Below are 26,493 nucleotides of genomic sequence, written 5' to 3'. Positions count from 1 at the left end.
GTGCAAAGGTCCTGGCAAGCAGCACAATTTAACAGCATCCTTTCTAGCCATTTGCAGAAGCTGAGCCACTTTCTTTAAACTGTGTGCCATTTTTTCAGGGGGTAAACCGAGGGTCAGCCCCAACTAGGCATTCTTGTACTGATGCCACTACTGACTGCAGCATCAAATGAGCCCCATAAAGGTGCTGGTCCAGTCTTAATTGACTCCTCAGAGATGCTTGTATATATGCCCCTGATGACTGCCTATTTGTGTGGCTCCAGCAACACCAGAAGTAGTACTTAAGAAAATATGAGGGAACCATATATTGTCCCTTTAAATTATTAGGTTCTGAACCATACATATGTAGAGGAAAAAAATATTTAACATAAATAATTTCTGAAATATTTTTAATATAAATGTATTAACATTAATTCTGCTTAATTTCCCAAATATATTAATCCCCATGACAAACTTTATGATATACTTTAACATTTTCTATAATATTTATATACAGTTCAGCACAGGCGTTCCATCTTGTTTACTGTTTTCTTTACTTCCTTGTTTATTAAGGGAATCACATTTGATTAATAACACTCAGGGATATCAGAGATACTTGTACTGAAGGATGTTCACATTTGCTTGTGACATTACAAATTAAGTGTACTCATAATTCATAATTCTCTTAGAGGAAAGGACATGCAGGTCAGGAATGTATCAATATGCTCTCCAATTTTCCTTGTTTCTTTTGATATTAGCCTATTATTTATCTATTTATCTATCTATCTATCATCTAGCTATATATCATCTGTCTAGCTATCTATCTATCATCTATCTATATATCATCTATATATCTATCTATCATCTATCTATCCATCCATCTATCTATCTATCTATCTATCATCTATCTAGCCTATTATCTATCTATCTATCTATCAATCATCTATCTAGCTTATTATTTATCTATCTTAAAGGGATACTAAACTCAATTTTTTTCTTTCATGATACAGACAGAGCATGCACATTTAAGCAACTTTCTAATTTACTCCTATTATCAATTTTTCTTCATATCTTTATTTGAAAAGAAGGAATACAACACTTAGGAGCCTGCCCATTTTTGGTTCAGCACATGGGTAACACTTGCTGATTGGTGGCTAAATGTATGCGCCAATAAGCAAGCTCTATCCAGGGTGCTGAACCTAAAATAGGCTGGCTCCTAAGCTTTACATTCCTGCTTTTTAAATAAAATAACAAGAGAACGAAGAAAATGTTATAATAGGGGTAAATTAGAATGTTAAATTAAGGGGAAACTAATTCTACAGTACCCTGTCCCTTTAAGCATTCCCTACTTAATGGCTGACAGGATTAATTTCTGCAGCCCTTTTATTGGACATGGATACACTATCCCCACATAAAAAAAGTAGCTGTACTAAAGAAAATCAATATAATGCACTAAAAATTGTAATTCTTTTTAAAATAACCTATTTGCAATACAACAAATAAACAAATATGAGCTTAATATCTCAGTTGTGTAGAATAACCTACGAATAGTTGAAGAAGGAAAGATTAGTGAAGCTGCTATGGCTGCATAGAATTCTTAGTAACTTTTACCCTTTTTGTCATTCTTTATCTATCAAATTCTATTGTTCATCATATTGCTCTGTGATCTCTTCTCATTTTACCCAGTAGTATTTGACTTTGACCGATTAATAGTCATTGATTATGTTCTTGTGTATGATAAAGATAAGAATACTGAGGGAGGTCAAATCTCACCACTTAGTATTAATTGATCTTGTCTTACTTTCAAAATAATGGGCTTGCTTTATTATTTATTTATTTATTGCTTTATTGATGCATTAAGTTGGTTGCAGTGCTGGCACAGTTAGAACCGTATTATATGACATATTTATCTAGATAAATGCTGTTTATTTTCAACAATATTGAATATGCAAGACACAGTGTGATGACTTATTTGCTGGTAAATGTACTTATTCCTACTTATTATCATTATTATTTGTAAATGATCCGGTCAGACTAACTTATTTTTCAACAACCTTGGTAAATTTGGTGAGACTGGCAAGTATAAGGAAATTAAATAATTTTACATATAAATATATAAAGACTTCACTCAGCAAATGTCTTTTGGTAAATACAGAAAGGAACACACAATGTTGCTAATTTTGCCAAGGTTTCCTAAAATATAAAACCTATTATAGTAAGTTGCTATGTATTCTATGTATTATATCATTTTAAAAAAATTCTACCAAGAGAACAAATTGCAGTTATATATCTATTAGCTTTTTAATGTAAAAACAAACTATGTTTTATTAGTTTTACCCTGTAATTAATTTTTGCATTTATGAATAAACATATGCACCAATGACCAGAAGTGGTGTAACAAAGTGTGTGGATCTAATAGAAAACTAAAGGGATGGATTATTTTCTAGAAGAATAAGCTTGTTTTTTAAACTCTATAAGGAGTTTTGTGACTATATTTTCTTTGGGAAGAGTATATATATTAGATGAAGGTGATAAGATTCTCCAAATGTTTATCCAAAATGACCTGTCCTCAATTGCTATAATATTCTGCTTTTTCTGTGCAATTTTAGGGAGATTCCGGTGACAAAGGAGATTCTGGTCCCATTGGTCCTAGAGTAAGTATTTTCTTTTTTCTGTAACTGCTAATTTGTATTTTATCTGTAACTGCTAATTTGTATTTTATCTGTAACTGCTAATTTGCTGACTTTTGTTCACAATCTACAGTACATAGTTTTACCGTATATAGAAATGTTTGATTTTTCTTATCGTTCCTATTTATAGTATGCAAAAAATACTTAAGCTTTAAACAAATTAATGAAGGCATTAATTAATTAATTAGTTAATTAATTAATACATTTTAGTTTTTTGGTTAAACATGCAAAAAAGGTATTCATTTTAGCTTGTAAGGTAAGCACAGAAATTGGGGAATGTTTTTGGCACAATAAAATTATATCATTGTAAACATTACAATAACTGTCACACAAACTATGGCATTTTAACACACAGTGGTGTCTTAGACTTCTTGGCCTAGACTAGATTAGTAGAGTGCAAAACTTTTAACGCTATTGATGTGTTAACAGTGCTCAAGTTAAATCAACAGCACACCTATTCTTGCACTCATGTTACAAGTTGAAACTGAAAAGTTTGCGTTTGAGTGAACGCCTCAGGCGCACTAACTTATGGAAGGTCGAAAACGTGGCCACACTAACTCCTGCTCCCCATAGACGTTTATGGGGCACTCTACAAATTATATTTTTATTTTCAAATAGACAGACAGATAGATAGATATAAGTGGATGGGACATCTCCTGTCGATTTTGGCAATAACCTCTGGTGCCAATATGTTGTTGTTTAATATATATATATATATATATATATATATATATATATATATATATATATAGTGTATATAGACAGATATATAGATATAGGTGTATATTTTTATGTATTTAAAAGAAAACAATGCTATTTAAAGTATTTATGTGTTAAATAAAAAAAAGAGTTCACGTTGTTGGTGTATATATATATATATATACAGTTGTGCTCATAAGTTTACATACCCTGGCGAAATTTATGATTTCTTGGCCATTTTTCAGAGAATATGAATGATAACACAAACACTTTTCTTTCACTCATGGTTAGTGTTTGGCTGAAGCCATTTATTATCAATCAACTGTGTTTACTCTTTTTAAATCATAATGAAAACAGAAACTACCCAAATGACCCTGATCAAAACTTTACATACCCTGGTGATTTTGGTCTTATAACATGCACACAAGTGGACACAAAGGGGTTTGAATGGCTATTAAAGGTAACCATCCTCACCTGTGATCGGTTTTCTTGTAATTAGTGTGTGTGTATAAAAGGTCAATGAGTTTCTGGACTCCTGACAGACCCTTGCACCTTTTATCCAGTGCTGCACTGGTGATTCTGGATTCTGAGTCATGGGGAAAGCAACAGAATTGTCAAAGGATCTGCAGGAAAAGGTAGTTGAACTGTATAAAACAGGAAAGGGATATAAAAGGATATCCAAGGAATTAAGAATGCAAATCAGCAGTGTTCAAACTCTAATCAAGAAGTGGAAAATGAGGGGTTCTGTTGAAACTAAACCACGGTCAGGTAGACCAACTAAAATTTCAGCCACAACTGCCAGGAAAATGGTTTGGGATGCAATGACTAACCCACAAATAACTTCAGGTGAAATGCGGGACTCTCTGAAAACATGTGCGTGCACAATAAGGAGGCACTTGAAGAAAGATGGGCTGCATGGTCGAGTCGCCAGAAGAAAGCCATTACTACGCAAATGCCAGAAAGTATCCCGCTTACAATACTCCAAACAGCACAGAGACAAGCCTCAAACCTTCTGGCACGAAGTCATTTGGAGTAATGAGACCAAAATTGAGCTTTTTGGCCACAACCATAAACGCTACATTTGGAGAGGAGTCAACAAGGCCTATGATGAAAGGTACACCATTCCTACTGTGAAACACTGATGTGGATCGCTGATGTTTTGGGGATGTGTTAGCTACAAAGGCACAGGAAATTTGGTCAGAATTGATGGCAAGATGAATGCAGTATGTTATCAAACAGAACCCCTCATTTTCCACTTCTTGATTAGAGTTTGAACACTGCTGATTTGCATTCTCAATTCCTTGGATATCTTTTTATATCCCTTTCCTGTTTTATACAGTTCAACTACCTTTTCCCGCAGATCCTTTGACAATTCTTTTGCTTTCCCCATGACTCAGAATCCAGAAACTTCAGTGCAGCACTGGATGAAAGATGCAAGGGTCTGTCAGCAGTCCAGAAACTAATTGACCCTTTTATACACACACACTAACTACAAGCAAACAGATCACAGGCGAGGATGGTTACCTTTAATAGCCATTCAAACCCCTTTGTCTCAACTTGTTTGCATGTTATCAGGCCAAAATCACCAGGGTATGTGAACTTTTGATCAGGGTCATTTGGGTAGTTTCTGTTGTCATTATGATTTAAAGAGAGTAAACACAGTTGATTGATAATAAATGGCTTCAGCCAAACACTAACCATGAGTGAAAGAAAAGTGTTTGTGTTATCATTCATATTCTCTGAAAAATGGCCAAGAAATCATAAATTCTGCCAGGGTATGTAAACTTATGAGCACAACTGTATATATATATATATATATATATATATATATATATATATATGTTTGTATATTTGTATGTGTGTATGTATATACTGTATGTGAATATATGTAAATATGTGTGCAGATATATACTGTATACCGTTGATTGGCAAAGAATTAAGAAGCTTCGTTTCTTTCATCACATGTACAAATACATACACATATTCATATGCATATGAGATAATATAAACCTTTGAGCCCTTCCTTGTCAAACATCTTGCTATTTACAATATCCCTTTAAAACACTTTTTCTACATTTATTTTACATTTTTATTTATATATAAGTGTAATACTTTATTTTAATATGTTTTATATGTTTTTTGTTATACTTTTCTTCCAGCCCTAACACTACTTCAGGTCTCAATTCATGCTAACGTTTTTAGAGCAACAATTTAAAAAATAATCTTAGTTCGGCTCCGAGATATTGGTAGCGCACCCGTCACTTTCAATAGCGCTCCACTTGTAATCTAGGTCAATATAATGTGATTAATACATAATACCATTAGTAATATTAATATTGCTATTTTCATATATTCTTTTAGGGACCTCCCGGACATAAGGGGGACCAAGGAGCAACTGAGATCATAGACTACAATGGAAATATACAGGAAGCTTTGCAGGTATGTGAAGGAAAAATGTAAAAGGAAGAAATGCAGAGAAGAGATGTGTATTTTTTAAATTTATTACTGCAATTGAATTGTGGAAATGGCGCAGTTCCATAGGTATCTATATTAACTGCACTGTTTTGTAGAGTACATTAATCAAGTTGATTCTTCGGCAATTCTTAAGCCGTTCTGTCTCTCTTAATGTCTCTTTGAATACTTTTGGCTGGCTGAAATATACTGATATTCTCTTGATTATTGTCTGACATCATCTGCCGAGGACAGAGATGATTTATTGCTAGCTCAATTTGCTGCCAGAACTAAGAGCAGGTAGTAACAAGTATTTCATATGTGACAGATACATTTTTACTCAGGATCATTTGGGGAATGAGAAATATAGAGAGATTTGGAACTTTTTTTTAACAGAGTCACTACTGGGACTTGAAATTACATCCTGTGTACATTAATCAAAAATTTCAGAAATTAAAAAAAACGATATATAGCTAATTGTTTTGTTCTGGAAGAATCAATTTAACATTGCAGTATCATATAATAATAAATGAAATCTTGTTTCTTGTTGCTACATCTTGTCATCAGAGGATTACAGCCATAACTGTAACGGTAACTGTACCTGCATGTTGTATGGTGTATTGTGTGATCTTCATCCTATGCATGCTTGTTAGCCATCTGCTAATTCTAACATTAAAGAATTTATTTGTGCACAACTGTTTTAGATTAACCATTTGGATAACATATTAAACAGCATACATTTTCATTAAATGTCTATATTTATACATTAAAGGGGCATTCTAAGCCCCCACCCCTTTAAAGAGGCTGGAGTGCCTCTGTCATACTTAAATATGGTGGATGTTACTGACACTTCAACAGTATATACAGTATTTGAACTGTGAATATCACCAGGTGTTTCAAGTATTATGGCTTTAAACTACTCTTAATTTGCAAAACCTTTTTAAGATATGCTAAAAAAGATATTGTTAATTTTAAAACATATAGGGCCAGATTACAAATGGGGCGTAAAAAATATCGCTTTTGCAAGCACGATATTTGCACTCTACTCAGTAATACCAGCGCATGCAAATGTGGGCTGCTATTACAAGTTAGGTGCAATGCAAACTATACCTTGCGTTCGCATTGCACAGAAGCTTTGTGTTCATGAGAGCGCACTTCTGTAGGCTCCAATGGGAGCCTCGTTCTCATGCCGTGACACTCGGCATGAGAACCTACTGCAGAAAAAGGGGGTAAGTCACGCAGTGATGGGCAGCAGATTTTAAATATATATGTATATGCATATTTATGTGTTTATATGTGTATATACACATATTGACACATAAATATATATGTATATAAACATATAGATCTATTTTTACATAGACCACAATGTAAAGGCACTTTTCAGTGCTGTTTTTTTCTCTAACACCCCACTCCCGCCAACTTTAACCCCTCATAACTGCTTCTTTTAAAAAAAAAAAAAAAAAAAAAAATGCTCCATTTTTATATTAAAAACTACACTACACTGTATTTTGGCTGCAATTGGGGCACATTTTGAAAATTAAGCAGAGATTTAAACTCTGGTTAATTTTAGGAGCGCTAATTGCTACCGCAAGCTCACAGAAGCAATAACCAGATACTTGTAATGACTTGTTATTTATCGCACACCCGTAAACGAATAAAGTTTCTCATTTTCAGGCGTGTGCGATAAATTAGCATTCCACTTGTAATCTAGCCCATATTTTGTATGCAGATCTTTTCTAATGCAGTTCTTAATTGCACATCAAAAATACTAATAAATATGATTTTAAAAAGTTATAAGGGCTCAAAGATATAAGGTCTCAGGTGTTAGAAAAAAATAGCAGGCAAAGGGCTTTAACATAGAGATACATACATATACATCTCTAAAGATGTGCATGTATGTATAGAGATGTCTATATATGTGTACATATGTATTTATGTATTCATATGTGTATATATGTATTTACAGACATATATACACACATAAATGCATATGTACACATATATATACATATACTGTATATATATATATATATATATATATATATATATAAGTGCATTAGAGCCTTTTGCAGTTAAGTACATTAATACATGAAAAATCATATTTATTCAATATTCATCTTTAATAAAAGTGTTATACCGTGTATTTACTATACACATTTCACATTCCAACATTCTGCACATAGCAGACTATGTTCTATGTATTAATAAATAGATATTCCTATATATTTTGGATATATCTATACCTATGTATACTCATGTGTATATATGTATGTATGTATATATATATATATATATATATATATACAGTAGAAAAAAAAAATCTATCTGAAGAACATTGTATGTGAAATATTTATATTTTCATTTCTGGTTAGCGCATTTGAGAATATGCTATTGGGTTTGCACGTCAGTAGTTTTTTTTCCCTCCATTGACTTCTATGGGGAATAGGTTATCACACGCAAAATATTATAAGTTATAAATTCGGCCTTTTCCTTGTATCGGGCTAGCACACAAGCGAAAACAGTTTACTTTCAACTTTTAATACGCGTGCAAAAGGCTTACTTCTAGCGCAGTTAAAACTCAAGCAAGAGAGTTAAATAACGCTCCACTTGTAATCTTGCTCTATATTAGTTATATATTATATTGGATATTGAAGAAAAACCTATAATGTTTTTCTCATTTTAAAAAAAGCTGTTTTTGCCTTTTAATCTATGTAAACAAGAGGCAGAAGACATAATGATGTGTGGAATGGCAGACACAATGTCTGAAATAAGGCATGTGCACAGTGCACTGTAATGTAAAAAAGAGAGGAAGTATTTTCATGGGACAGCTAACGTATTTTGATATTTAATAAATGCTTTAATTTGCTTTGTTTTCAAGATGCATTTGTAAAATTTTGATTTGATAAACGTCTCTCGGAATTTAATTTGTGAATTGTGAAATCCCACTGAGTAAAGCTCAACCCCTAGATAGTTATCTAGATAGTATATTGATAAATCTAGCCATGTCTGCAAGTTAGCTACATTCTTGTAAAGCTTGTATCTGCACATAGTTTGCTAACTCAGGACTTTGAGCAAAAGAGTCTGTCAGCTGCATCAATCAAGCTGTAGAGCTATGAGGGAGTAGAGATCTTGAGGGAGTATTGTAAGTTTATTTAAATTAAAAGAGATTGACATATAAACAAAAAGTGAGCTGATGTAGGCTGGGCTCTCCCTTGTGCCTGGCTGCTGTTTCACATGTTATGACCGTCTTCCTGTTTTATGTAACGCTACTCCACTGGTAGCACTGAAGAATAGGTTTGCGGTTTACAAATAAAACAGCATTATAAGAAGGGTGTAGTGAATTACAAACCACATGATACAATTAAGTGAGATGTAATTCTGCCTATAAAATAGGGTTTATAAACATTGCTGTAGAGTTTAACTGGCCTTAAATGAAGGAAAATCTAGTTTTTATATGAATATCACATAAATATGAACATATGACTGAGTGAAAATGCTGTACTGACCTTATTTCCACAGATGCATTATTCTGTGTGTATGTTTATATGCAGTGTAGTCATGATATTGGTACATATTGTCAGTACTTATGTTAGCATACAATGAAAAACACTCATATATTTACATTATAGTCATGTGGAACAAGACTTTTTTATGTTTCGCTTACATGTGATTTATTTAAGTGGCTCTCTAATCCTGCTTTGCTTCTTTAAAATAAAATTTGATGTTTATCGAATAAGCCTGCTCCTGTCCTTTAGGTGTCTCTGATTCCATCTAAAAAGCTGTGAGGTACCTCAGACCACCAGAGTTAGAGTGAAGAGGGTTTAAACTATTATATAATATGGACATCATGAAAACTGAACAGATTTAAGGGACATTAAAGGGACAGGAAATCCCAAAATGTTCTTTTATGATTTGGATAGAACATACAATTTTAAACAACTTTCCAATTTACTTCTATTATCAAATATGCTTAATTGTCTTGTTATCCATTGCTGAAGGAACAGCATTCCACTACTGGCAGCTAGCTGAACACATCTAGTTAGCCAATCACAAGAGACAAATGTGTGCAGGCACCAATTAGCAACAGCTCCCACTAGTGTATGATATGTGCATGTTATTTTTTAACAAGGGATACTAAGAGAACAAAGCACATTTGAAAATAGAAGTGAATTTAAAAGTGTCTTAAAATGACATGCCCTATCTGAATCATGCGAGTGCTATTTTGACTTTCCTTTCCCTTTAATCACTGAATTGCAAAATATCTGCATTCAAAATAAATGTTTGAAAATTAATTTGAAACTACTATTTATTTAAAATTTGCAGTTGATGGAAAATACTTATTGGAAAGCCTCATCATGGTTGTTGTTTATGCCATTTGCTGTGGTCAGTTAGTGACAATTATAATTGAGCTCCTGAAATGATCAAGCAATTACTGGGCAGCATGTAGAAGCATCAGAGTTCTGAATTCCGGAGTGTACACTTTCTGGAAGCATTAATAAAACTAAAATGTTCATATTTAAATTACAGGAAAAGTAGGCTAAAATTAAGAATAAAATCAAATGCATCAAAATGTTTTTTCTTTCACTTTGTTAATTGAACATTTTTTAAATGTCTTACTTCTTTAAATATGACATATTTTGTTAACTGTTAACATGTCATTTACCAACAACCCATTAGGAGTGTTATTAATTAGCTGTAGAATTTCTTGTCTATATAAGCACAAAGAGTCTTAGTGTGTACCTTTAAGACTTTTATATTTTTAACTATATCCTTAAATTTTTTTTATACAAGTTTTTTTCTAAACTATTATAGTTGCTTTGAACTGTTCAAAGTTTACAATGCCAGAATTACAGGGAGTGATCTATATCTCCATAGAGAACCTAAATAGGCATAGATAGCCTAACAATTTTCCATAATCATTAAACTTTGACAAGAATGTTCAGTACAGATGCAACAATGCCATTTCTTGATAAAAACAGAAGTTGATGTGCCAAAACGTGTCTGGACACATAGGGGCCTAGTTATCAAGCCGTCAACCTCAAATACGCTGGAATTCCGCAGCGTATTTGTGGCGAGGCTGATTCGCCTTAGTTATCAAAGGCTCGAGACCGGCAAAAGTAGAATTTTGTGACGTAAGCATCGATCCGCCGGACTCAGTCCGACACAGATCGATTCTTACGTCACTCCAGATGTTCCGCACACAAGTGCGGCACATTCTCACTACTTTTGCTAGCTATCAAAAAACTAGCAGGTACGCTCAGCACTTTTACGGCCCAGCGTACCTGGTTTTCAATCCGCCAGCCTGGAGGCGGCGGATCCCATAGGAATCAATGGGAGTCTGACCATAGCGAAAGTACAAGTTCGCTGCTGACAGACATCCCATTGATTTCTATGGGAGATGTCTGCACCTAACACCCTAACATGTACCCCGAGTCTAAACACCACTAATCTGCCCCCCCCTACACCGCCGCAACTAAATAAAGTTATTACCCCCTAAACCGCCGCTCCCGGAGCCCACCGCAAGCTACTCTATACATATTAACCCCTAAACTGCCACTCCCGGAGCCCACCGCAACTATAATAAATGTATTAACCCCTAAACCGCCGCTCCCTGAACCCGCCGCAACCTATATTAAATGTATTAACCCCTATCCTGCCCCCCCTACACCGTCGCCACCTATAATAAATTTATTAACCCCTAATCTGCCCCCCCTACACCGTCGCCTCCTATAATAAATTTATTAACCCCTATCCTGCCCCCCACTACGCCGCCGCCACTGTCATAAAATTATTAACCCCTAAACCTAAGTCTAACCCTAACGCCCCCCTAACTTAAATATTAATTAAATAAATCTAAATAAAGTAACTCTTATTAAGTAAATGAATCCTATTTAAAACTAAATACTTACCTTTAAAATAAACCCTAATATAGCTACAATATAAATAATAATTATATTGTAGCTATCTTAGGATTTATATTTATTTCACAGGTACTTTTCCATTTATTTTAACCATGTACAATAGCTATTAAATAGTTATTAACTATTTAATAGCTTACCTAGCTAAAATAAAGAGAAATGTACCTGTGAAATAAATCCTAACCTAAGTTACAATTACACCTAACACTACACTATACTTTAATAAATTATTCCTATTTAAAAATAAATACCTACCTGTAAAATAAACCCTAAGATAGCTACAATATAATTAATAATTATATTATAGCTATCTTAGGATTTATATTTATTTTACAGGTAACTTTGTATTTATTTTAGCTAGATAGAATAGTTATTAAATAGTTATTAACTATTTAATAACTACATAGCTAAAAGAAATACAAAATTACCTGTAAAATAAATCCTAACTTAAGTTACAATTAAACCTAATACTACACTATCATTAAATTAATTAAATAAACTACCTACAAATAACTACAATTAAATACAATTACATAAACTAACTAAAGTACAAAAAATAAAAAAAGCTAAGTTACAAAAAATAAAAAAATAAGTTACAAACATGTTACAAATATTACAACAATTTTAAGCTACTTACACCTAATCTAAGCCCCTAATAAAATAACAAACCCCCCAAAATAAAAAAATGCCCTACCCTATTCTAAATTAAATAAATTTCAAAGCTCTTTTACCTTACCAGCCCTTAAAAGGGCCATTTGTGGGGGCATGCCCCAAAGAAAACAGCTCTTTTGCCTGTAAAAGAAAAATACAACCCCCCCCCCAACATTAAAACCCACCACCCACATACCCCTAATCTAACCCAAACCCCCCTTACAAAAACCTAACACTAATCCCCTGAAGATCATCCTACCTTGAGTCGTCTACACTCAGCCGAGCCACCGATGGAACTGAAGAGGACATCCGGAGCGGAAGAAGTTAATCCTCCAAGCGGTGCTGAAGAAATCTTCCATCCGATGAAGTCATCATCCAGGCGGCGCTGAAGAAAAGTCTTCGATCCGTCCGATGTCATCTTCAAAGAGGCGCTGAAGAGGTCTTCTATCCGGGCGAAGTCATCTTCCAAGCCGGGTCTTGAATCTTCCTTCCGCCGACGCGGAACCACCTTCTTCACCGACGGACTACGACGAATGACGGCTCCTTTAAGGGACGTCATCCAAGATGGCGTCCCCTCAATTCCGATTGGCTGATAGAATCCTATCAGCCAATCGGAATTAAGGTAGGAAAAATCTGATTGGCTGATGGAATCAGCCAATCAGATTGAGCTCGCATTCTATTGGCTGTTCCGATCAGCCAATAGAATGCGAGCTCAATCTGATTGGCTGATTGGATCAGCCAATCGGATTGAACTTGAATCTGATTGGCTGATTCCATCAGCCAATCAGATTTTCCTACCTTAATTCCGATTGGCTGATAGAATCCTATCAGCCAATCGGAATTGAGGGGACGCCATCTTGGATGACGTCCCTTAAAGCAGCCGTCATTCATCGTAGTCCGTCGGTGAAGAAGGTGGTTCCGCGTCGGCGGAAGGAAGATTCAAGACCCGGCTTGGAAGATGACTTCGCCCGGATAGAAGACCTCTTCAGCGCCTCTTGGAAGATGACATCGGACGGATCGAAGACTTTTCTTCAGCGCCGCCTGGATGATGACTTCATCGGATGGAAGATTTCTTCAGCGCCGCTTGGAGGATTAACTTCTTCCGCTCCGGATGTCCTCTTCAGTTCCATCGGTGGCTCGGCTGAGTGAAGACGGCTCAAGGTAGGATGATCTTCAGGGGATTAGTGTTAGGTTTTTGTAAGGGGGGTTTGGGTTAGATTAGGGGTATGTGGGTGGTGGGTTTTAATGTTGGGGGGGGGTTGTATTTTTCTTTTACAGGCAAAAGAGCTGTTTTCTTTGGGGCATGCCCCCACAAATGGCCCTTTTAAGGGCTGGTAAGGTAAAAGAGCTTTGAAATTTATTTAATTTAGAATAGGGTAGGGCATTTTTTTATTTTGGGGGGGTTTGTTATTTTATTAGGGGGCTTAGATTAGGTGTAAATAGCTTAAAATTGTTGTAATATTTGTAACATGTTTGTAACTTATTTTTTTATTTTTTGCAACTTAGCTTTTTTTATTTTTTGTACTTTAGTTAGTTTATGTAATTGTATTTAATTGTAGTTATTTGTAGTTAATTTATTTAATTAATTTAATGATAGTGTAGTATTAGGTTTAATTGTAACTTAAGTTATGATTTATTTTACAGGTAATTTTGTATTTCTTTTAGCTATGTAGTTATTAAATAGTTAATAACTATTTAATAACTATTCTAACTAGCTAAAATAAATACAAAGTTACCTGTAAAATAAATATAAATCCTAAGATAGCTATAATATAATTATTAATTACATTGTAGCTATCTTAGGGTTTATTTTACAGGTAAGTATTTATTTTTAAATAGGAATAATTTATTAAAGTATAGTGTAGTGTTAGGTGTAATTGTAACTTAGGTTAGGATTTATTTCACAGGTACATTTCTCTTTATTTTAGCTAGGTAAGCTATTAAATAGTTAATAACTATTTAATAGTTATTGTACATGGTTAAAATAAATTGAAAGGTACCTGTAAAATAAATATAAATCCTAAGATAGCTAGAATATAATTATTATTTATATTGTAGCTATATTAGGGTTTATTTTAAAGGTAAGTATTTAGTTTTAAATAGGATTCATTTACTTAATTAGAGTTAATTTATTTAGATTTATTTAATTAATATTTATGTTAGGGGGGCGTTAGGGTTAGGGTTAGACTTAGGTTTAGGGGTTAATAATTTTATGACAGTGGCGGCGGCGGCGTAGTGGGGGGCAGATTAGGGGTTAATAAATTTATTATAGGTGGCGACGGTGTAGGGGGGGCAGGATATGGGTTAATAGGTTTAATATAGGTTGCGGCGGGTTCATGGAGCGGCGGTTTAGGGGTTAAACTATTTATTTAGTTGCGGAGAGATGCGGGATCAGCAGGATAGGGGTTAATAATTTTATTATAGAGGGCGACGGTATGGGGGGGGCAGGATAGGGGTTAATACATTTATAAGAGTTGCGGCAGGGTCTAGGAGCGGCGGTTTAGGGATTAGTAACTTTATTGAGTTGCGGGAGGCTCCGGGGGCGCCGGTATAGGGATAGAACAGTGTAGTTTAGTGTGAGTGCTTAGTGACAGGCTAGCAATAAAGCTGGGAAAAAGCCGAAGGGCAGCGAGATCGGATGAGTGATAACTGTCACAGTCCGCTGCTCATCGCCCCGCGGCTTTTTGACAGCTTTATTTGATAACTTAGGCGTATTTTTTCAGGTCCGCGGCGGTGAAGGTAGGCGAGCTTAGGCGGGCGTATTGGGCCGGCGAAGCAAGAAAAGTAGACGGCTTGATAACTACCCCCCAGAGTGGTAGCCACATCCTCCATTTTGTTTTTGTTCAAGAAGAAGGTAAATTGTAGATCCTCTTATTAAGCTATGTTGGGCCACTAGTCCTTAGTCCTCTAAAATATATATATATATATATATATATATATATATATATATATATATATATATATATATATAGAGAGAGAGAGAGAGAGAGAGAGAGAGAGAAAGAGAGAGAGAACATAACTCATTGTGTAGTTCATTAACAAATCTAGACAGGCCAGAAGGCTTGTTTTTCCCACATAAAACCTCTGAATTACATTGTTTCCAATGCAGCAAATGATTCTGGGTAAGATATGCAAATTAGGTTCACAATGACACACCTTTTTACTTCAAGTCTGCTTTTTAGCAGATTCCCTTTACGCCAAAGTATCGCTGTTCACACAGCTTATAAACTTAGCTAGGGTTAGTGCAGTGATTCATAACCATCTCAGGACAGACTGTTTCATAGTTATTGCTACTCATCAGCTGGGAGAAGGTTTGAATCACTGCTGGGTTATAAGCTAAATCATTAGCTATGATTTTTACGACACCTCCTACTCTCAGACCTCTGTAACATTTTCTGTCTTTTTAGCTATCCAGTGTTTAACAATATAATCTGTAAATTCCAATGAATTGGTCAGTATTGCTTCAGACTTGAGAATGGAAGGAACTCTTCCGAAAGCTTGTCTATTTATAAATGTATAGTTAGTCCAATAAAAAAAGTATCATTGCTCAATGCAATACTCTTGTTATTTTGATATCTAAATCTCTGGACTAACACGACTACTCCAATATATATATATATATATAAATATATATATATATATATATATATATATATATATATATATATACAGTATATATATACAGTATATATATATACTGTATATATGATTATATATTATATATGTGTATATATAAATTTATAGACATATATACACATATAAACACATAAATACATATGTATGCATATATAGACATATATAGAAGTGCATTGAAGCCCTTTGCAGCCAGGTAGTTGAAAACATTTAAAAATCATATTTATGCAATATGCATATTTAATGAAGTGTGTGTGTATACTGTAAATATTTCACATTCCAATGTTCTTCACATAGGGGAATATGTTCTAAGTATTTATGAATAGATATTCCTTTATATATCTGTATATATCCATACCTATATAAAATAGTATATATAGGTATAGATATATATTATACCAAAATATCATCAGCTATATGTAGAAATGCGTAGTGTGTTTCCCCACACACACACACACAGTTTTTTTCTCCATTGACTTCTATGGGAGAATGCGTTAACATGGCTGCAATATTTTAAGTTCAGCTTTTTGCAAGCGTCTAGTTTTTAACTTGTATATGAGCGGTACCCGACGTTTGCAAAAAGCTTACTTTTAGAGCAGTTAACGCTCGAGCAGGATCGCTAATTTGCACTCCACTCGTAATCTAGCCCTAATTGTTATACCACACTTTTAATAACTAGTCTATTTTAATTCATGTTCACTGGCATGTTGCCATCTCTTTTCAATCACTGACGGGTTTGAAAAACCTACTGATTCATTTTCTCTTTCAAAGCAATAAAAAGCAATTTCTTTTCTCTTTTGATACATTTTGGTTCTGTTTTTAACATTTTAGCAGCATTGCTAATATAATTCCATAAAATACATATAATTTAGCCTTGTGTTTTACATAATCATTAATTCATTTTCTTGTTACATCAATCAGTACTAAGCAAAATGCTAAATGTAGGCGGTAAGAAAACAAAACATTGTCCTTAGAAAAAAAGGTACTTGTTTTCAACCCATTAGTCAAAAACTATTTCATAGTGTTCATAAGGTATTGATTCATTAAAGCTACTTTCATCCCTATTGGAGAGGATTCATACAGTGGATAGGGCACACATTTACAAATGCATAGGCCTCCTAGGCAGATACAATATTTAAAGTCAGTGGGTTCACACTTAAAAGTGTCAGTAATGTTAAAATGGAGTAAAAGATATTATAAGTCTTTCAAAAGAATCTTATAGTTGTCATCTTGTTTTCTGATCACGCAAAAAATGTGAACAGCTCTTTAATAAATAAAAAAAATATTGTGAAAAATAATACTTGTGAAAGTTTAAAAGTGAGTATAGCTATATAACCATCATGCATCAAGATACCTATGGCATTCTTATGGTCAGTGTTGGGGATGGATTTATAGACAATAGATTAATGTCACAAATGTATTTCCCTTACACAGTTAACAAAGGAGTTTCATGAATAGAACTTTACTGTAACCTTAAGAGGTGTAAATAGGCTATTGTATCAGTCAGTTTCGGGTGACCTCCCAGTTTCTACTTCAGAAACAGGTACTAAACCATCAAAAAGGTCTGTTTGTGAGCTTTTCCATTGAAAAGTCATTAGTGGCTGTAGACTTTTTACAAACAAAATGATATTGCATTGTGATAACTCGAGAAACTCCCCAACCAATTCAGGGCTACATTACGAGTGTAGCACTATTTATCGCTCCTGCGCTAACTGTGCTTAAATTTGGATTTCTGCGCAGGTCTGGCACCACGTGTATTACAAGTTGAAAGTAAAACGTTTTCGCTTGTGCGCTAACCCAACACGTGCAAAAAAACAAAATCACAATATTGCAACCGTGTTAACTTATTTTTCCATAGACTTCAATGGAACTTGAAAACTGGAAAACAAAACACCCAACAAGTTGCGCAAACCTGAGCGCATTTTCTCAAGTACACTAACTCGTCATTAAATTAATTATTAATTATCTTTGAAAGATAAAAGTTTGTCTGGGAGGTGCCTGCCTTTAGAATTCTGAGCCCTGCAGTACTGGGAAATATATTTTACAACTGTAGGGTTGGTAGTATGCTTCATACACTGCATGTTCAGAGGAGGAACCACAAGTGGTGCCTGGAAAGTAACCCCATAGTTAACCTCTACTATTAAAACTCTTCATGTTCTTCTACAAGGGATAGTTTCTTGAAGAAACATTTTGGTCAACATGTAGTTCTCAGCTTTTTTAGGCAATTCTACATTCCACCATTAATTTGTTCTGATTTTACTGCCCCGCTTCAGCACTATTTTCTAATATTACTTCATACAATTTATATATTTTAAAAGTGATCTGTACCATAATGGGATCAGTTTTTATTTGCATACATTACAGAATATAGATAACTGAGCTGAGAAGCAAATTATAATTTCAGTTGTACATTTAATAATTAAAGGGAACCTAAACCCATTTTTTTCTTCCCTGATTCAGATAGAGCAATTTTATGCAACTTTTTTATTTGCTCCTATTATCAAATTTTCTTAGTTCTTTTGCTATCTTTATTTGAAAATGCAGAAAAGTAATGTTAGGAGCCGGCCCATTTTTATTTCAGCACCTGGGTAGAGCTAGCTTGTTGATTGGTTTGCTACATTTAGCCACCAACCAGCAAGCGCTACCCAGGTTCTGAACCTTAAGCTTACATTTCTACTTTTTCAAATAAATGGCTAGATTACGAGTTTTGCGTTACGAGTAAAAAAGCAGCGTTAAGGCTCATGACGCTGCTTTTTCACTACTGCTGCTATTACGTGCCTTGTAGGTACAACTGTCCAGCACAGTTTATTGGCTGTACCGCAAATTAACTTACGCAATTTTCGTAAAGTCTTTTTTCAATGGGACTTCCATAGCGCCGGTATTACAAGCTTCTTTTTGGAGACCAAAAAGTGAGCGGTACAGCCTATCCCCCAAGATTCGTAACGCATTATAAAGTCAGTAGTTAAGAGTTTTACACTAAAAAGCTGTAGCATAAAACTCATAACTAAAGTGTTAAAAAGTACACTAACACCCATAAACTACCTATTAACCCCTAAACCGAGGCCCTCCCGCATTGCAAACACTAAAATAAAATTATTAACCCCTAATCTGCCGCTCCGGACATCGCCACTACTAAAATAAACATATTAACCCCTAAACCGCTGCACTCCCGTCTCGCAAACATTAGTTAAATATTATTAACCCTTAATCTGCTGCTCCTAACATCGCCCCAACCTACATTACAGTTATTAACCCCTAATCTGCCGCCCCCAACGTTGCCGCCACTATACTAAAGTTATTAACCCCTAAACCTAAGTCTAACCCTAACACCCCCTAACTTAAATATAATTCAAATAAATCTAAATAAAAATTCCTATCATTACCTAAATAATTCCTATTTAAAACTAAATACTTACCAATAAAATAAACCCTAAGCTAGCTACAATATAACTAATAGTTACATTGTAGCTATCTTAGGGTTTATTTTTATTTTACAGGCAAGTTTGTATTTATTTTAACTAGGTAGAATAGTTACTAAATAGTTATTAACTATTTACTAACTACCTAGCTAAAATAAATACAAATTTATCTGTAAAGTAAAACCTAACCTGTCTTACACTAACACCTAACCTTACACTACAATTAACTAAATTACCTAAATTAAATACAATTACCTAAATTACAAAAAAAACAAACACTAAATTGCACAAAATAAAAAACAAAGTATCAGATATTTAAACTAATTACACCTAATCTAATAGCCCTATCAAAATAAAAAAGCCTCCCCAAAATAAAAAAAAACCTTAGCCTAAACTAAGCTACCAATAGCCCTTAAAAGGGCCTTTTGCGGGGCATTGCCCCAAAGAAATTAGCTCTTTTACATGTAAAAAAAAATACAAACACCCCCCCCAACAGTAAAACCCACCACCCACACAACCAAACCCCCAAATAAAAACCTTACTAAAAAAACCTAAGCACCCCTTTGCCCTGAAAGGGGCATTTGAATGGGCATTGCCTTTAAAAGGGCATTTAGCTTTATTGCTGCCCAAACCCTAACCTAAAAATAAAACCCACCCAATAAACCCTTAAAAAAACCTAACACTAACCCCTGAAGATCCACTTGCAGTTTTGGTGATGTTAGATAAGGAACTAAGTTTAAAGGGTCATTGTAGTCAATATTTTTATATCCAAAAGAGGGTTTTTGAAAAATTGTTTTGTTTTTGAAAAATTTATTTTTCTGAATAAACTATTTTTTCATGCTGGGTGAGCTGCACCCTCTACATCAAAAGAGACGTGGGAGTTGTCCTTAGCAGCCAGTGAGAATTAGTAGAAAGTACATATACAACTGATACTGCTCTATTAGTTTAATGTGTTTAAGACCTGTAATGAAATATTAACCCTGAACTAAACACTGCCAGTGATTAAAGGCTATGCACATATGCTGTTCCTGATTGGCTCAGTGGTCATGTTCATATGCACACCAGTAGTGCAACACTAGTGCATAGCTGACTTTAAATATGTGTTATTTCCACTAGTGTGGTTAATACACATACTACTTGCATTTTTTCCTTATATTCATTTATGTCCCTTTAACATTTATTTTTAAGGCAGAAATATATTCTGCATGTTTAAATGCAGCTTTTTATATACATGATGGAATATAACAATGTCCTTTAAACAAAGTGGTGCCCATTAGATACACAGTGCCAGTGCCTGCAGTAACATAATATGTGTAGCTTGCTGTTTACTTTAACAATAACTATTGCAATACTGTCACAAACAACCAAATGTATATAGATTCAAATGTTATTGATCCTTTCTATTAAATGATTTATTTCTATATATAGGGACCCCCAGGACCACCTGGGCCATCTGGTTTACCTGGACCAAAGGTATTATTTTGAAATTTACTTACTGGATACTAAATAATATGTTTATTTTTTGTGGTTAAAAAATAATGATGTGACAGACTTTGTTAATATATATCTTGGCTTCAACTTAAATCTGTTGACTTTCAGAGGAAGGGTGTAAGTTAGTTAGCCTCTATTAGTTGTTTTACATTTGTTCAAAGGGACATGAAACCCAACACTTTTCTTTCATTATTCAAATAGATCATCCAATTTTAAACAACTTTTTCAAATTTTCTTCATTTTCTTGGTATCTTTTTGTTGAAAAGCAGGAACAAAAGCTCAGGAGCATGCACGTGCCTGGAAAACTATATGGCAGCACTTTAGCAAGAATGCATTTGCAAGAGCACAAGTGTATTATTTGGTAGCACTGCCATGTAGTGCTCCAGACACCTACCTAGGTATCTCTTCAACAAAGAATGCCATGGCAGTGAAGCAAATTTGATAACAGAGGTAAATTTGTAATTTTAATAAGATTGTATACTCTGTCTAAATCACAAAAGAACATTTTGGGGTTTCACATATCTTTACCTTCTTGCCTATCACCTATCTACATCCTATACAAATAGAAATCAATATACAAATGAGCAGCAGGGGGCGCTATTGCGTAACCCAAAACCCATACCAGATATAAAAAGCACTTTTTACTTACAATCTAATATAGAGCCATATATAAATCTACACTATGGGGCCCATTTATCAAGCTCCGAACGGACCTTGAAGGGCCGTGTTTCTGGCGAGCGCCAGAAACACCAGTTATGAAGCAGTGGTCTAAAGACCGCTGCTCCATAACCTGTCTGCCTGCTCTGAGGAGGCCGACAGACATTGCATGAAATCAACCCGATCCAATACAGTTGGGTTGATTGACACCCCCTGCTAGCGGCCGCGAATCTGCAGGGGGCAGTATTGCACCAGCAGTTCACAAGAACTGCTGGTGCAATGATAAATGTCGGCAATCAACGATGTGCGGCGGACATGATACGCAATATCGGATCATGTCCGCTTGCACGTTTGTAATTAGGCCCCTATCTGTGTGATAGATGATAATTAAGATAATTGTGCACAACAATATGAAATGAAATAATACAATCAAATAAAAGCAAAACTTAAAATGAAAATACAAAGTAAAAATTGAAAAATAAAAAATATCCTTAATTCAATAAAACATTAATGCATTAAAGTGATGCAATCAACTGAAATAATAATAACCAGACCAAATGAAGTCCCACACTATATCAAATGGATAGTGTGAATAGTCCATAGACTTATATCATTCAATCTGAGGGATGACGGCTGCTCTCCTCCTTGCAGATCACTCCAGATCAGGTTTTAAACATGGATGTAGATCAGGTGTAAAAGCTGGACACTACAACATCAAGTGCCAAATGGGTACTCATATTCAGCTGGCGCACCCTTATGTGCTAGTAGAGGCGGCCTGATAACTTGGGGTGTATCAGTTAACCCTTGTCACGTCTCCAAACAGGAACACTGGATACAAAACCCAAATTAGGTCCACATTTTAAACATCTATGCAATTTACTTCTATTATCAATTTCTCTTCATTCTCTTGGTATCAGACACATAAAATTGCAATATAATTCTTAGATTTATCTATTAAAACCTTACATAATAAAGTAGGCTACTGAAAAGTCAAGCTCTCTCCCAAACAAAATATGGTTCATTCAGCCCAGTAATGGGTGACTGTAAGCCTAGAGGCTGTATGCATGCTTGGATTTATGGACCCCATCCTGTTTTCTGATCCTATCATTACTTCCAGAAGGGGCACTACTATTATATTACTCTACAGAACACCCACATTTAATACATATCACTGCCCCCCCATTTAATTCACACATACGTAGTAAACATTAATACTATTAATGTTGAGCCAATATAGGAGTAAATGTCAATATGCTACTTATTTAGGGATTTAGGACTATAAGTTCAGCCCTTGGTGGGAAGCTGTTTGCCTATTACTTATTTAACCAAATACCAAAGGACTGCCCAATGAAACTAAATGGATCTCATTGATTAACCAGTCAAGAAACTTTGATTTTACCACCATTTTGCTACTTGAAAGCTTCATTATCCAACAAAAGAATAAAGCATGTTCCAAAATTCTTTCTTTAGGGTGAGACAGGTCCTGTTGGTCCACCAGGAGTTGATGGAGAGCAGGTAAATATATTTTTATATATATATAATAGGCTTCACTTTTGTTTTTTTATACTAGAAATGTCATCTATAACTTAGTGTTTAAAAAAAAAAACATATAAAGTTGAATCACATATGTTGTGCTTATGAGCAATATTCTTGAATATGCATTTTTAAGTTTTACATTTTTTTGGGTTAGGGAATGATCAATGGGATCATTTTGCATATGGGGTATATATGTTATTTTTCCATACTTTATTTTGGCATTACTATATTGTCTTTTTCACATTACTTTTTTTGTTTTTGTTACTTCAATAATGTCAAGACCAAAATGGCAAAGTTCAAAATATCATCTAAAATAGCTATGACAACTAGGGCATATAGGGTTAACATCTTAGCTATTATTCTGGTTAACTTTAACTTGTGACCTAGATAGGGCTGCCAACTTTTTACGAAGACGATAAGGCAGACTAAGGAAATAACAACATTTACATAATTGTATAGACAAATGATACTGTAGTTACTGGGGTGGGGGGGGGGGGTGTATTTTACAATTTAAAACATTTTGGTCCAATTATATTCTTCATACAGTTCATTTTCATTCACACAATTTAGCTAAATACATGTAACAAATTTATGCAAATCCATTAAAGTGATAGTAAATTCATATGTATTGCAAAACATATTCTAGATGCTCTTACTTTAACTAGCAGATCGATGTGCTTATATTTAAAAAATAAACTTTTTTTACTTTGTTATTCCGTTTTTATTAGGTTAACCGTACAGTCTAATAATCTGCCTCTCTATATTTTTCACAGGAGCAGCTGTGATTGACATCGGTTTTAGCCAATCATCAGCTCACCATGCGCCCCATGTGAAATCGGACCTGCACGCTCCCGTGCTCTCAACTCACTCATTGCTATGGACTGCGCATGCGCAATTCTTATGCTAATTGCGCATCTCTAAATGATAATACTCATTATTATTATTATTAGTATTATCATTTAGAGATGCGCAATTAGCGTAAGAATTGCGCATGCGCAGTCCATAGCAATGAGTGAGTTGAGAGCACGGGAGCGTGCAGGTCCGTTTTCACATGGGGCGCATGGTGAGCTGATGATTGGCTAAAACCGATGTCAATCACAGCTGCCCCTGTGAAAAATAGAGAGAGAGGCAGATTATTAGACTGTACGGTTACCCTAATAAAAACGGAATAACAAAGTAAAAAAAGTTTATTTTTTAAATATAAGCAAATCGATCTGCTAGTTAAAGTAAAAGCATCTAGAATATGTTTTGCAATACATACGAATTTACCATCACTTTAATTCTATTTCTCATTTAAGGCACAGTGGGAGTAAAGACATCAAACTGTCAGATACATCAACATTATTAACTAAATAAGACCCCAGGAGTACAATACTAAATGTATGAAATTAAGATTTTACATGTTGTAAAAATAAGAGAGCAAAATGTTCTACAAGCAGATAAATATGGAAGCCTTGGAGACTATAAAGAAGTTTGGGCAAATAAGGGAGATCCCTGGAAATAACAATGGGTTGGCAACACTAGTGCTAAAATGTACCTGTAAACGTAACATATATCATTAAGAACTTTTTGATGAGCATATGAGATAAGCACAATTTGTATGCTTTTGAGATCTATATGTGTACAATGTATGATATAATCTGTACTGCTGCACCTAGCCTCATTGATGATTATTAAATTGTATTTATTAACAGGGTCCCAAAGGGTCAAAGGGTGACCATGGTGAAGCTGGTATACCTGGAGAAAAAGGAGGAATTGGTCTTCCTGGGTTGCCTGTAAGTATAGAAACTTGTATTTATTTGTTTGCTTCTCTATCTGCATATTTCTCACTTATTTTAGATATATGTCCTTTATCTGCAGCCTTCTCTAGATCAATAAAATACATTTATGATGTGCAGAGTTAAAGGGACTGTCTACTCCTGAATTTGTATTGTTTAAAAAGATAATCTCTTTATTACTCATTCCTCAGTTTTGCATAACCAACACGGTTATATTAAAATACTTTTTACCTCTATTATTACCTTGTATCTAAGCCTCTGCAGACTGCCCCCTTATTTCAGTTATTTTGACAGACTTGCATTTTATCTAATCAGTGCTGACTCATAAATAACTTCAAGGGAGTGTGCACAATGTTATCTATATGAAGAGACGGCCTTCAATGGCTTAGAAATTACTATATGAGCCTACCTAGGTGTAGCTTTCAACAAATAATACCAAAGGAACAATTTGATGATAAAAGTAAATTGAAAATGTGATTAGAAAGGACACTTCATTGACGACAGGCAACATACTCAGAATGAAAAGGATGAATTATTAGACTAGGTTTTGGTTGTAGCGTTTATTTTAATTATTTAATGAATGAAAATAATAGCTGCCATTTATTATCACTGTTATTAATTAACAACTTCACATTCAACACTGCTGAAAACATACAGATAATATATACCAGGCATAATCAACTACTGGTTGTAACTGGTGATTTTTTAAGTTGTTTAGGCAGAAGACTCATCTATTTATGGCAATCATCCCGATCAGATACGATTGGTATGATTGACACTCCCTGCTAGCGGACAAATGGCCATGAATGTGCAGGGGGTGGCATTGCACAAGCATTGCACTAGAAATGCTTGTGCAATGTTAAATGCCTACAGCTTATGTTGTCTGCATTTAGCGACGTCGGGCGGACATGATCCGCTACAGCGGGTCATGTCTGCCCGACATTTGTTAAATGGCCCCTTAATGTAATAAATATTAATATGATTCCAATTCAATTTTGCATGTATGATATATGAGAAATAAATATGCATTGTAAATATAAAGCACATTACATAAAGGCACATCTTTAAGTGTGTATGCTCTGCCAGTAGTAAAATGTAAATCTTTTTTTTATCATTTTTTTTTAAAGAGCTTTATGTAGCGCTGAAGAAATATGTCTAAAAGTAATACATTACCACGATCCTGGCTATATTAATATGTCTTTACAACATATCATTTTTAGTAGAAGCAGACTATAAATGAATGTAGAAATGCAGAAGGATTTAATCAACTGTTGCTTTATGTTAGGCACAATTACGTGTTGGAATGTGTTCATAAATCTGTATGGTGCTGTTCAATCAGCCTTAGCAATTCAAACAGCATAGCATACTCACTTTTCTAATGATCTTACAGCTTGTTGAATACATGTTTAAAGGGTCATTCCAGCCAAAACTGAATTGTACATTAACATCTCTGTATCAACAAAAACAGTAACAGAAACATTTTTGTAATACTCTTTAATTAGAAAATATTATTCTAGTAAACTATATCAGTGAGAGTCAGTTATTGAAAACATAATACCAGGCATAATAATTGGCTATCTGAGTAGACATG

General features: G+C 34.5%; 1 protein-coding gene across 1 annotated transcript in view; it reads left to right on the top strand.

Moving 5' to 3' along the window:
* The window catches only part of COL25A1 (collagen type XXV alpha 1 chain), a 220,349-nt gene that overhangs the window by 154,719 nt on the left and 39,137 nt on the right, over window positions 1-26,493 (top strand). Inside the window, exons 18-23 of the mRNA XM_053700184.1 lie at window positions 2,586-2,630; window positions 5,727-5,804; window positions 6,384-6,407; window positions 20,869-20,913; window positions 23,059-23,103; window positions 24,819-24,899. Of these exons, the coding sequence (XP_053556159.1) occupies window positions 2,586-2,630; window positions 5,727-5,804; window positions 6,384-6,407; window positions 20,869-20,913; window positions 23,059-23,103; window positions 24,819-24,899 (318 nt within the window). The remainder of the gene's footprint in view (window positions 1-2,585; window positions 2,631-5,726; window positions 5,805-6,383; window positions 6,408-20,868; window positions 20,914-23,058; window positions 23,104-24,818; window positions 24,900-26,493) is intronic.

The sequence above is a fragment of the Bombina bombina genome, chromosome 2, assembly GCF_027579735.1.
Source record: "Bombina bombina isolate aBomBom1 chromosome 2, aBomBom1.pri, whole genome shotgun sequence".
Classification (NCBI taxonomy): domain Eukaryota; kingdom Metazoa; phylum Chordata; class Amphibia; order Anura; family Bombinatoridae; genus Bombina; species Bombina bombina.
Note: the sequence above shows the minus strand (reverse complement) of the source record. Positions and strands in the feature narration are given on the sequence as shown.